Here is an 11,904-nt window from a genome sequence, read left to right as displayed (position 1 = left end):
GAAAACGCCCCCTCCCCGTCCAGCACACCTCCTGCGTTCTCGGCCAGCCTTTAATCCGCAAGCTCCGTTACAAAGCGGGTACCTCCGAGTGGCGGGTGCGGCCACCGCAGGGCACGCTGCCCGCCGCCCCTCCTCGGGGCTAGGCCCGGGCTGGCGGGGCCCCCGGGGCCGGCGGGGCCCCCTCGGGCGGCCGCGCCGCCTCCAGCGCCGCCCGCTGCAGCTTCTCCAGCTTCTCCAGCGACACCGACTTGAGGGGCAGCACCTTGGGCTTGCACAGCACCATGGCGGCCGCGTCCTCCACCGACAGCTGCCCTGCAGGGGGAGAGAAGCGCCGTGCGTGAGCGCCGGGGCCGGGCCGGGCCTGGCCGGGCCGGGCCGGCCGCCGGGGCGCGCCCGCCGCCGGTACCTTGCTTGGGCAGCACCTCGCGGAACGCGGCCTTCCCCTCCGGCATGACGGCGACGCGCAGGCGCGGTGCCCTGGCACCGCCCGCACGGGCATGCGCGGTGCGGCGGGGGAAGGCGCGCCCTCCGCGAAGAAAACTACAGTTCCCTGCCTGCACTGCGCGGCACCCCGCCCCACAACGGGCGTTGTGGCCGTCCCTGGTACCCCGATGCATGCTGGGAATTGTAGTCCTTCGGGGGGGGAGAAGGCAGTTGCCGCCCGCCGCGGCGGGAACTGTAGTCCTTTGCGTGGTGCGGAGCACGCCGGGAACTGTAGTTGCTGTGCTGGGGCAGCCCCACGGCTGCGCCCCGGGCGGGGCGGGAGCGGCCCCCCCCCCCGGGCTGCGCCGACCGCGGGGCCGGGCTGCCGGCTCCCCGCCAGCCGCCGCGGGGACGGGCGGGGCGGCGTCCTGCGTGGGCAGCGGGCAGCAGGACGCGGAACTCGACTGCCCCGCGGCCGGAGGCTCGGTGGGGTGGCCGCGGCCGGGCTCGCTCCGGTGGGAGCGCACAGAGCCCAGCCGGGCTGGGCCCGGGCCCCCGCGGCTGCTCCCAGCCTCCCGCCGCGCAGGGGGCTCTTCGGTGGGGCGGCGCCGTTAAACCTGCGCCGGCCTGCCCGGCCCCGCGGCGTTCCGCTGCCTGCGCTCCCCTCCTGCGCTGCCTGCCCTCCGCTCCCACCCCGGCGCCCAGGCTCTCCGCGCCTCCCGCGCCCCGCCGGGCCTGCGCTCCTCCTCGCCGCGAAACTCGGGCTTTGGGGGTTTTTGTTTGTTTTATTTTTTGTTTTTTTAAATAACCCCCCCAGCAGACAGCGTCCAACAGACGGGCCTGGCCAGGGCCTACGCGTTCCGATTTCCATTTTCGGGCAGCGCCTCGGGATTTGCCCTGTGAATCACGCTACTGTTTAACATGTAAACAGTAGTAAAAGCCGGTGTCTTTCTAAACGCTGAGGGCTTAAACGTCGCCAAACCTGATCAGCCAGTGCACCTGAGACCCCCCCAACAGGTTCGGTCATTCCCCGCCCGTGGCAGCTTCCCTCAGAAATCCCCCGCCGCGAAGCCGTGGCATGACGGGGTTCACCTGGCTGTCCCGGTGCCTGTGCGATGCCCCAGCACCGCCCCGATCCCGGGATGCGTTGTAATTTTAGATTTTGCTAATGAGCTTGCCCGTGCGCCCTGCCCACGTTGTCTGTCTTGGCCTTTCCTTGGGGACTGACAGTGGAGGCTCATAATCCCGCTAACCTAGCCTCAGCAGCCCGTGACAATTCCTTTAATTGTTCTGAGATCGAGAGCTTGCTTCTTACGACCGCGCAGGAACTGGCCGTGGATGAGTAAAATGAGGGAGAAAATGATTTTTTGCAAATCTTTCTTTCCCATTCTGCCTTGATGCCGCTGGCCGCGTGCTTCCCTCCGCTAGCTCAGGCACCGCACTGTGGACCTGTCACCTATGGGATGCGAGGCCTAGGTTTGCCGGGAGACCTGTGATAAAACTTAACTTCCAGTAAGTGGCACCCCTCTGATAGTTATTTAAAGCCTCTGTCTGCATTGTTCCAGAACTATTTCCTTTTTCCTCTAAGGCAACCTACAGTAGGAAACCGATGGTCCCTCAGGTAGCCCGCTTCCACCTCACTTGAAGTCTCGCCTGCTCATTAGGTTGGAGGCCAGCAGAGGACCTGCAGAGGGTGAGAGCGGGTCTCCTGCTTCCTGCCTTTTGTGGAGTCGGCCAAAGATAACGCTTCTGGTTTGGTCCGGGGCAGCGCAGAAGTGGGCCCGTGTCTGTTGTGATTCACATATTCCACTTTCAGGTCAGAAGGTTGGCATTGATGAGGCTATAAAATGGACGTGCTTGCTTGGGACATCCTTCTCTACCCTTTGAAGGGGACAGACACGTTCCCACTGATTTCAATGGGAAAAGCTGCCTCTTTGTCTGGTGTGCTAGTCCGTCTGCCGATTGGTATTTTGTACTGATTGGAGGAGAAAAGGATGAGGGACTGATTTATGAAGACTGCGGATTTTTGTAGACCAGGGCATTTTAAACAGTACATGCAATTTGCAGATCAGTAATTTGGTAGTTGTTTGTTTGCTTGCTTGCTTGTTTAAAAAAAAACAGACGAACTGATCCAGTTAGCATCTTAGCTATGGCTAAAACTGAATATAAAAGGCAGCCAGTTATGGCTGAAAATCTTGCGCTGTGAAACCAACAGTTATTCCTGTGGTAATGAATATGGCCTGCAGAGCAACAGAAGATGAACTGAAAGCAAGACATTGAAATCAAATTGCAGGCTAGGTTTTTTGACAGTGTCCTCCACAGTGCCCGATGACCACCTGGAGTCCAGCATTGTGTGAGGATTGGCATTTATAGCAACCAGAGCCCATCTCAGTCATGTAGGGAATCACTTTCTAAACACAGTTTTCCTGCCAACGGGGTTTGTTTGCTTGGTGATAAGAAACAATGGTCAACTCAGTTTGTTACTTGAGCATTTTAGTGATTGAGAAGTGGAATCTGGCATCGTGTGCTAAATCCATTTTCTTAGCTCGTCAAATGCCAACTTGGCAGCCTATCTAGAAAGCTGATAGCACTGGGACAGGCATGATTGCGGGGATTGTTTTCAACAGTCTCTAGTAAGTCTGCTTTTAAGACACCTCTTTCCGTTGGGAAAAAACACAGTTACCACCTTCAGGACTAGAAGGACTGGATGAGAGAGAGGAGAGAGGCATGGGCATTGTCTGCAGCTTAATATCATACTTTTCAAAGTGCCTTAAAAACAGGAATGGGTTTAGCTTTGAGTAAGGCTGGTATTTATTCACTAGAGTGATGTTAGCCATAGTTGAGAGGAGGGGAAAGTGTGGCACAGAGGACCTAACTCCCCTTGTTTTGTTGGAAGAGGAACAACAAGAGAAGATGTGACTTTTCCAATTACAGATGAGGGACCCAATCTTTTCTTCTGCTAAAGAAAGCATGGTTATACCCCATTTTTTTGCCATTATCTGCCTCTGGGGTCAACATGTGCTCTAACATATTCTCATTTCTCTCAAAGCTGAAATACTTTGCCAAACCCCTTTGATTTGGGAAAAGCACCATGCACTTGCAGCAGGACCGTGCTGAATCAGTGCGTTGTCTTGGTGCTACCCCATGTGGCTGGAGAAGTCAGAACAAGGCTATCCTCACGCACAGTGTAATGATGCCCAGGTCTCGAGTTGTGCCCCCGTGGCATGCAGCTTCCTGAAGTCCTGAGACTCGACCTTCGGATGAAACCCAATGTTATTTGACAAAGCGTGAGAGTGGTATCCACCGAGAGAACAGTGCGCTCTAGGTTGCATATCCTTATTTTCCTGGTGTCACAAACAAGTTATTCTTGTACACTGCAGAAAGCCTCACAACCACAAAACCAGCAATAATTTTATAAATGATAAGCTTGTTTTCCTCCTCCTCTTCCCAGATACTCCAAGTGCAGCAGACAGCAGAGATGTGCATTGCTGGAATCCAGAGAGTTTCATAACGTGGCAGCCGCTTGCTGAAAGCCCTGCAGATATGAAACGACACTTATTTTAAGTCTTGAGAAACTTCTAAGTAGAAGAAAAAAGCATTTAGGTGAAGCAATGTTGCCAGTCCCATTTGTTTATGAGGCTTGGGTTTTGTCCTTATACATTTTAAATGCTTTTTATTTTCATTCTGCTTTTTGAGCCTTTCAAGTTCATGTTTTCCATTTTTTCCATACAAGAAAGTCTGGAATCAAGTCCTTACATTAAAAACAAAATTCTGGTTGAGAGTTCCATATAATCATGTAGCTCCAGACATGGGGTGTTTAAAAGTAAAGCTACTTTCATGAGAATTACCCATCTTGAAGGTGATTTCCTGTTCTGAGTTTAAGTAAATACTTCGTTGACAGTTTAAGAAGCTTTTAACAACACCTGATCTGTGTTTGCTTTCCAGGCAGATCTCTCTCTCTTTTCTTCTTTTCTAAAAATCTAGAGCTGGTTTCACCTCTATATGTGCTGATAAGGTCAGAGATGTAGTGTACCAGCATGACTGTGACGTGTGTTGAATAATGCAGACCAACACTTTCAAAAATACACGTGCAGATTTCATGCAATTATTCCCTTAAGCTGCTGAGTGGTACCATGGGATACAGAACCCATCTTCTTCAGAGCCAGGAGGAGGAAGGTGGTTTGGGTTTACTGGGTGGGGTAAGGCGGGGAACAGAAAGCCTCGTGTGACTCCCCGAGGGAATCACAAATGCCTTCAGAGCCTGAAGCTTGATAGCTTGATGTTCAACCCAGTCCTTGTTTTTGGAAGTTGACAGATGAATGATTTCTTTTAGTTGAGCTTTCTGAATATACTTATTTTAAATCTGTCGTTGTTTGATGCAGTGGTATCCTCAAGCTGTACACACAAGGCAAGAAGGAGATGTCCTTATTCAGTGTGAAGATTTGTCTTTCACTGCTACATATGTAAAAGTGCCTGGAAATGTATTATCCAAGGGACACAGAAACAGCTTTTTGATGGGCTGCTCTTCCTGCTCTATCTCTAGCAGTAATGTCCGGTAAATGCAGAGACCTGACTGCCTGTTTTATTGCTATGTGTAAGTCCCATTCTGGGCTCAGATGCTCTCAACTGGCATTTCTAGGAGGTTACTGCTCTACTTGTGTGGTTTGAATCGCTTAAGTCTTTGGCCTTGTGCCTTAAAGTGCCAGCAGAGGCATGCTGTAATTGCCCATAAATGCACCGTCTGTCATATTATTGTTTAATTATTCCAGCTTCTCACCGCCACGCACTGCTCAGTGTCTCTCTTGCTATCTTTATTTAATTGAGTGGAAAAAATCTGAGACTTGTGCTTCACTTATGTCACTTTGTATTTACCCAGCATCGCTGGATCCTACTATGAAGTCGCAGCTTTTGTATGCAGAAGTCAGTCTTCTATACAGAAAAAATAATGTCAATATCTAAAGCATATGTTAGAAAGAGAATCAGTATTTTAACACATGGTAAAGTCAGGCCATAAATCTCTTAACACAGTCAAATGATTGTATTATTATCCCTTGAAACACGCTCCTCCCCCTGAGAAACAAGAGGGGGAAAGAAAACTCTTGAATAACCAAGCCCTTGTCCTCACAATGCAGGACTGTTCTTAGCCCGTCGCTCTGTCTGTGTCGCTTCTTTCTTTTCTGTCTACTAACTCTCTCTTTTCTTGTGTGTCAAATGCCTGCCTCTTCAAGACCCGTCTGTCCCTAGCCCACCCCTCTTCATCTGTTTCAGAGTATTACCGGGATGTCCTGAGATCAGCTTGTGATGGCCAGTTCCACTACCTACTTGTTACCATTTCAAACATCTCTACGCTTTCTCCCAGCCTTGCAACCAACCCCTTATTAATGTGTGTTGAAAAAAAATCATCTTTCAGAGCTCTCTCCAACGCTCTCCTTGTCCGTATGGCCTATAAAAAAACTTGGCAGCACACTGACTGCTTTTCTTTCCTCATGCTCCCTGTGTCTGTGACAAATGCGTGTCATTTTTCTGGTCTTACATTTAGCTTTCAGTGTCTGACTCAGAACACACTTTTTGTACAGCACCCCGCGCACAAGATCAAGATCAAGATCAAGGCTCCTGTGCACTACCACAATAATAATAAATATTAGGGTTGCTTGCACTCACTCTGCTCTAGTTTTCATGGCTCTGGGCAGAAGGAGTTTCATGATCATTCTGAAGGAGTTTGGAAGATCAATCTGCACCTGAATGATCTAGTTTTCAGTTTTTTTTCAGAAATCCTCAACTGAAATTTTCCTTTACAGGTGTACTCCCTATAAAGCCTGGCTCCCTGACCGAGCCAGCATCATTGTTGGCATTGTTCTTTTCACTTCCCATAACTGAACTGTAAGATTACGCATTTCATACTATTTTCTGATTTGTTTTATTTTTCATCCATCTCTTTCCTGCAGGAAAGAGCAATTTATATAATGATTTCACTGTGGAATTGACTTCAGGTTTTACTGCTATTTGTCACCATTCAGGAAATCCATCCCTGGCTCCAGGAGAACACTCAATCCCTGCTGACAGTCTGGAAGAGGGAGAGAAAATAGATAGCAGAGCTGCAGCTATTAAGACCAACAGGCAAATATTTTATTCCACCTCAATTTTCCCTTCCCAAGTTACTTTTAAAGAATGTTTTTCTCTTTGAGAGAATGTGAATGAGAGTTGTTTGTTTGTTTGTTTGTTTGTTTTCCTGGGGACTCTCCTGTTCAGCTGATCTTCATCTTCTTCCACATTTCAGGCAGCGGAGCTTGCAGCAGCGACAATATATAATCCCGAGTAAAACTGCTTCTGCCTGTGGCCTTGGTTAACCTGCTGGCAATGATACTTGCCTGGGCATGGGGCAGCTGGCTTTTTTACACCGCTCAGCATGGATGTGCTGCCACTCCCAGTCACTTTTAGGACACAGTTGAGTTGTTTACAGTAATCTTAAAAAACTTGTAATAAAATTGTTCTGCCTTCCTGGAGCCACCACTCCCAGAGACCTTTCCCCTTTCTTGGCTACTATGGGAGCCTTTTTCCTTTGGCTTCACACCTTTATCAGCTAAAAGTGATAACAGCACAGAACTGGTGGTCTTCAGGCTCTCTCTTTGAAGGACAGGCTACGCTGCTACCCTGTTGTGGCTGTTAAGGACTGGAAGATCAGAGAGGACAACGCGGAAGTGGAAGCCTGCTCCCTGTTTTATGCAGAACAGAGGCGGGATATGCCCTTTTATGAAGTTCAGCAGAGAAAAACTTGGGCTGCTTTCACACTCGCGCTCCTACATACTGTGCCATACCAGTCAGCCTTCTACTAAGCTTCACAGACCTTTGAAGGCATGAAACGACATGCAAGCCATCTAAGCCACACCATACCAGATTATTGGTGCCAGCCAGTTTTAGAAGGCTGACACAAGAGCCAAGTGAAACAGGTACAATGGTAGGAGATGTCTTGTACCACCTGCAGGCATGCAGATCTACGCAGCACCGGAGTCCAACAGCAATGTGCGGCACGTAAAAAGCTGGTGAACCCACGGCCACTTAGGCTTGAATGCACTTTCCTGGGGAGGAAGTGGCTTTTCCCTTGGAAAGCTCAACTCCCCAGGGTCTGCATGAGGTCAATGGAAAAAGTGATTTCTTCAGAATATGATTCAGAGTGCCTAAGCACAGGCTTATCTTATTGACTACAGAGGAAGCTTAACCTCTGTAGATTTAAACTAGCTTTTGTGAATACCCATTCCCTCTTGCCCCTTAATTTGGGGAATTATGTTAGTCCTGGACATGGTTAGTCCTCAGTAGGCACACTGCCTACTGAAATTCAGGTGCTGCAGACCCAAGCTAAGAGAAGCTTGTCCATCAGAGCACAAAATGTCCTGTTGGATTCTGCTTTGTCCTTTCGAGTTACCCTGGGATATCAGAAATGGATCTGCAAGTACCAGAAGAATGAAATGAAGTCAAGAAAGGTTGGTTTCTCTAGGGATGGCCTGACTGGAGCTGGAATAATCAGCATCTGTTTCAGTTTAACTGACTTTTTCATTCCAGACTTTCTTCCCTTTCAAAGTACAGACAGCTGAAGCCTTTAATTTGCCCTGTCTTTCACTGTAGAGAAAAGTAGGAGTTTCTAACAGCAGATACTATCCTGTCTAGAATATCTACACTAAAAAAATACAGTTTATTGTCTGTTGTGAATGAAAAAGCTCTTGCTTGTTTCTGTTGTTCATCGTGTTGACTTTGAAAGATAAATTGTTTGAACTGGTTGACTCTCCATTTGCATAACTGAAGATTAGCTTGCTTGATAGCCTGCTGGATTTGCAGTTTTCCCTTGTACTAAATAAACTGAAGAACTGCTGGCCCTGGGGCAGTTAGGACACAGTGCATACTTGAAAAAGTTTGTGTGCATACAAGTAAATAAGAGAAAATAATTTCATGCATGGCATTCTGGATGTACTGTTTCAGCGTTGATATGTCCTGTCTTTCCACCTGGAAGAGCTCCTGCAAGACCTAGGAAGTCTGTTCAAAAAATTGCTGACCACCTGACAGACCTAGATAGGTGGCTAATGAGTTGAAAGTTGAAGCTGGCAGGACCAGAATTGTTTTTTACATGATAGTTTTACAACCCTACGCCATGCTACTTGGTTTTGAGAACATAGGTACCTTAATCAAACTCTGTCCTTTTAGAATCATAGAATCATAGAACGCTTTGGACTGGAAGGGACCTTTACAGGTCATCTAGTCCACCCCCTCTGCAAGAGCAGGGACATCTTTAACTAGATCAGGTTGCTCAGAGCCCCATCCAACCTGACCTTGAATGTTTCCAGGGATGGGGCCTCCACCACCTCTCTGGGTAATCTGTTCCAGTGCCTCACCACCCTATTGTAAAACATTTTTTTCTTAAATCCAGCCTAAATCTGCCCTCCCTTAGTTTAAAACCATTGCTCCTTGTCCTGTCACAACAGGCCTTGCTAAAAAGTCTGTCCCCGTCTTTCCTATAGGACCCCTTTAAGTACTGGAAGGCTGCTATAAGGTCTCCCCACAGCCTTCTCTTCTCCAAGCTGAACAACCCCAACTCTCTCAGCCTGTCCTCGTAGGAGAGGTGCTCCAGCCCTTGGATCATTTTTGTGGCCCTCCTCTGGACTTGCTCCAACAGCTCCATGCTCCAATTTCTTGTCACTCAAGTAAGCAGACCTGACTCTGAACACATAAAAGGAACAGACAGTAAAAATAGCAACATCTTACTGTACTGTAATCCTTCAACAGAGAACCACATTTTGAGGTTCCCCTTCTTTGTATCCTTCTTTGTATTGCAACAGCATCTCGCACCAGGCAGAAGCTTTCGCCCTGGTGGGGCAGTCTCTGTTTTCAATGTGACAGATCTTGTCAGCCACTCGGTTGCAGTATTAGCTTCTAGACATTGACAAGGGCTCTGAATGTCTATGTGCACCCTTCAGGTACAGTTTCTGTGCCTAGCACCCTTCCTCTCTCTGAGTTGCGCCAACTGTTCCAGCCTTCCCAGTTTTTGTAGCCCCACGATAAAGGCAGCAGAGTCAAGATTACATTCAAGGGGAAGATAGAAAAGCAGTGACGAAGGCGTACACCGTTTTCGTGATCAGTATGATGCTCACAAAATGAAATGGGCTTTGTCATGCCATCAGCCTTCAAAACATGCTTCTCTTCCCCCAGAACAACTGAACACATTGCAACCCTTGGCTGAAGCCAAACTTCTGTAAACTGCTGATTCAAGAGAAGGGAAAGGAATAGGACAGGGCAGGAAGGTCTGGGTAGATTGAGGTGAGATGAGAGGAAGATAAAAGCTAGGACTGGGAATGTGGAGGTTTGAGATGTGATAGAGGGAGACTGAGATTCACAAAGAAAGTGAAACTGGGAATTCAAGGAGTTTTATGCTGAGACTGGCTGGCAAGGAACTGGCAGCACGGGAGGGACAGAAGACACAGCAGAATTCAGTTTGCTAGTACAAGGAGCTGAGAAGGAAGAGATGGGGATGTCAGGGCGATAGGCAGTGAGATGAAGAACCAGACAAGAGACTGAACTAGGGCCTGGCATGGGGAACCAAAGTTGGAGGCCCTGTTGGAGGTTAAGAAAGGAGAGACAGGCTGGAGAAGGAACAGGTGATCGACGTCTGAAAGTGGAGGAGGTCAGGCGCAGGCAGCCCCACGCAGGGCAGAGCAGAGGACCACGCGGGTGCAAAGGGGTGCAATGGGCTGTGCTCACTGGGACATGCTGACTTCCAGAGCTAGAAGTGGAACAGAGCTTCCCTGAGGCTGGCCTTCACGTTGGCTCAGCCGGCAAAGAATTTGCCTCTTGTGCTGTCTGCCTCAGTCCGCAGTGCAGAAACGACTAGAACTGAGTGTCCTTGGATGAGGTGGTGGCAGCTGCCTGCTGGGGGAGGAGAGCGGGCTTTCTTGTAGCTAGATGACAAAAATTTTATAGTTGGGAGGAGGTAGTGAAAAGGCCACATGGCCAAGAGGGAAAGGGTCAATTCATTAGTCTGACAGCCACTAAATTAAGAAAAGGCAAGTGAGGCTTTTATATCTGAGGTATCTGAATTCAGTCAAAGATGATTCTGAAGTTGGTGGATTGATCTAGTGGTCAGCTTAAGCAAGCTTAACTAATTAATTGCTTTATTTTAGTTCATTGTGTAAGAGCTAGCTCCTCATAAATCACATTGCTTTGTAGAAACATGCTTGAAACAACTGTGTAAATACTAAATAGCCTTAGGAATGGTCTTATGAATCCACTGAATAATCCAAATTCCAACACTCATCCCCCTCCGCTGCTGGTCCAGTTGGAGGATAGCAGTCTGCTGTTGCTATCTGTTTCTCTTTGAGTAAAAGGGGCAGAGGTCTCTGTTGGGCATATAAAGGTACTAGCACGGCTCATGGCCCATGGAGGTGCTGTGATGGTGCATGATCCTGCACCGACAGTTTTCCTTTTCAGGAACATAGAAAATGTTACAGGTATTAAAGGAACATTATGAAGGTTGCAAAGCCAAGCGTTTAAAAGTTAAGCAATGTCCAAATGAAATTGCCAGTGAAACCTTAGTTCAGAAGATGTACACATGTAGGTTATGAAATGCTCGTTAATTATATTTCCCTTGCTGCTCACTTCAGTGTGAATGGCAGTAATTCAAGATCCTCGCACAGTTCTGTGGGTTTTCTGGGGCAACAGAGACTGAGGAACCTCTTACTGTCTGTGGATCTGTCTTAAGGAGAGGTACTCGGTTGCAACACCACAAGGTTCAAAATACGGGCTTGTCAGTGTAGTCTCCTGATGCTGAGGCCCTTAATTAATACTTCTAAGGCTTGTGACTCTTATACTCACCTTCTACATTGGACCAGGTCTGTGTTGATGAAGATTTGGGGACAAACAGGGCTGATGAAGGCTGGGAGTGGGCTGGAGCTGAGCTCTCCAGCATCCAGTAGGAGGGTATAAAATTAACTACTCCATTTGTGCAGATTAAGAACAAATCTTGTGTGTATGAATTCTGCCTTTGAAAAAATGTCTGTTAGTTCTGATTGTTGGCACAAGTATTACTGTAGTATTGGTCTAATCTCCTAGAACATATTTAAGGAATTGCAGCAGAAGGGTGGAGTTATCAGTGTAAATTTCTTGGCTGATTCATCATCTAGTGACAATTGTCCTGCTATACTTTATATCAGCTTTTCAGTTTTATGTTTTGTCATGAAAAGAGCAAACCAGTTTTTTTGAGTATAAGGTAGCATTTTTTTTAGATTTCAAATCATATTTTTGAAAGCAAAGCAAGTAGAAACGGAAGTAAAATCTCTGACAGAACCAGAGTACACGTAGCATGTATCCTTTGTACATACCTCTTCAATGCTAAAGCAATTGAGCAGCAGCACTTTGCACACAAAGAGCCTGAGAAATGTAAAGGTACAGTACACAGTCAAGAAAATATTCAGATCCTCCCTATGTGTGGTGAATACACGC

At 48.0% G+C, this 11,904-nt stretch overlaps 1 protein-coding gene and 1 long non-coding RNA gene across 3 annotated transcripts; one reads left to right on the top strand and one right to left on the bottom strand.

Moving 5' to 3' along the window:
- Positions 1 to 36: 36 nt before the first annotated feature.
- Positions 37 to 482, bottom strand: BBIP1 (BBSome interacting protein 1). Its single transcript, XM_075504561.1, has 2 exons — positions 407 to 482; positions 37 to 312 (listed from the first exon to the last, which is right to left on the bottom strand). The coding sequence occupies exons 1-2, from the start codon at positions 450 to 452 to the stop codon at positions 140 to 142; spliced, it is 219 nt and encodes a 72-aa protein (XP_075360676.1). The 5' UTR covers positions 453 to 482; the 3' UTR covers positions 37 to 139.
- Positions 483 to 815: 333 nt separating this feature from the next.
- On the top strand, positions 816 to 8,299 carry LOC142411153 (uncharacterized). 2 transcript variants are annotated; one of them, XR_012776130.1, is made up of 3 exons: positions 816 to 1,935; positions 3,875 to 4,026; positions 6,441 to 8,299. It is a non-coding gene; the product is annotated as an uncharacterized LOC142411153 (long non-coding RNA). The 2 variants fall into 2 exon arrangements; XR_012776131.1 differs by having other exon boundaries at positions 6,369 to 8,299.
- Positions 8,300 to 11,904: the final 3,605 nt, after the last annotated feature.

Source organism: Mycteria americana, chromosome 6, assembly GCF_035582795.1.
Source record: "Mycteria americana isolate JAX WOST 10 ecotype Jacksonville Zoo and Gardens chromosome 6, USCA_MyAme_1.0, whole genome shotgun sequence".
Taxonomy (NCBI): Eukaryota; Metazoa; Chordata; class Aves; order Ciconiiformes; family Ciconiidae; genus Mycteria; species Mycteria americana.
The sequence above is the reverse complement of the archived record's forward strand: the minus strand, read 5'-3'. Positions and strand labels throughout refer to the sequence as shown.

What these genes read in the sequence shown, in the direction of transcription:
- BBIP1 (XM_075504561.1), bottom strand. Translation starts at nt 452, where the DNA reads ATGCCGGAGGGGAAGGCCGCGTTCCGCGAGGTGCTGCCCAAGCAAG. An exon ending in CGAGGTGCTGCCCAAGCAAG is followed by an intron (nt 313 to 406) that starts GTACCGGCGGCG and finishes CTCCCCCTGCAG; the next exon opens with GGCAGCTGTCGGTGGAGGAC.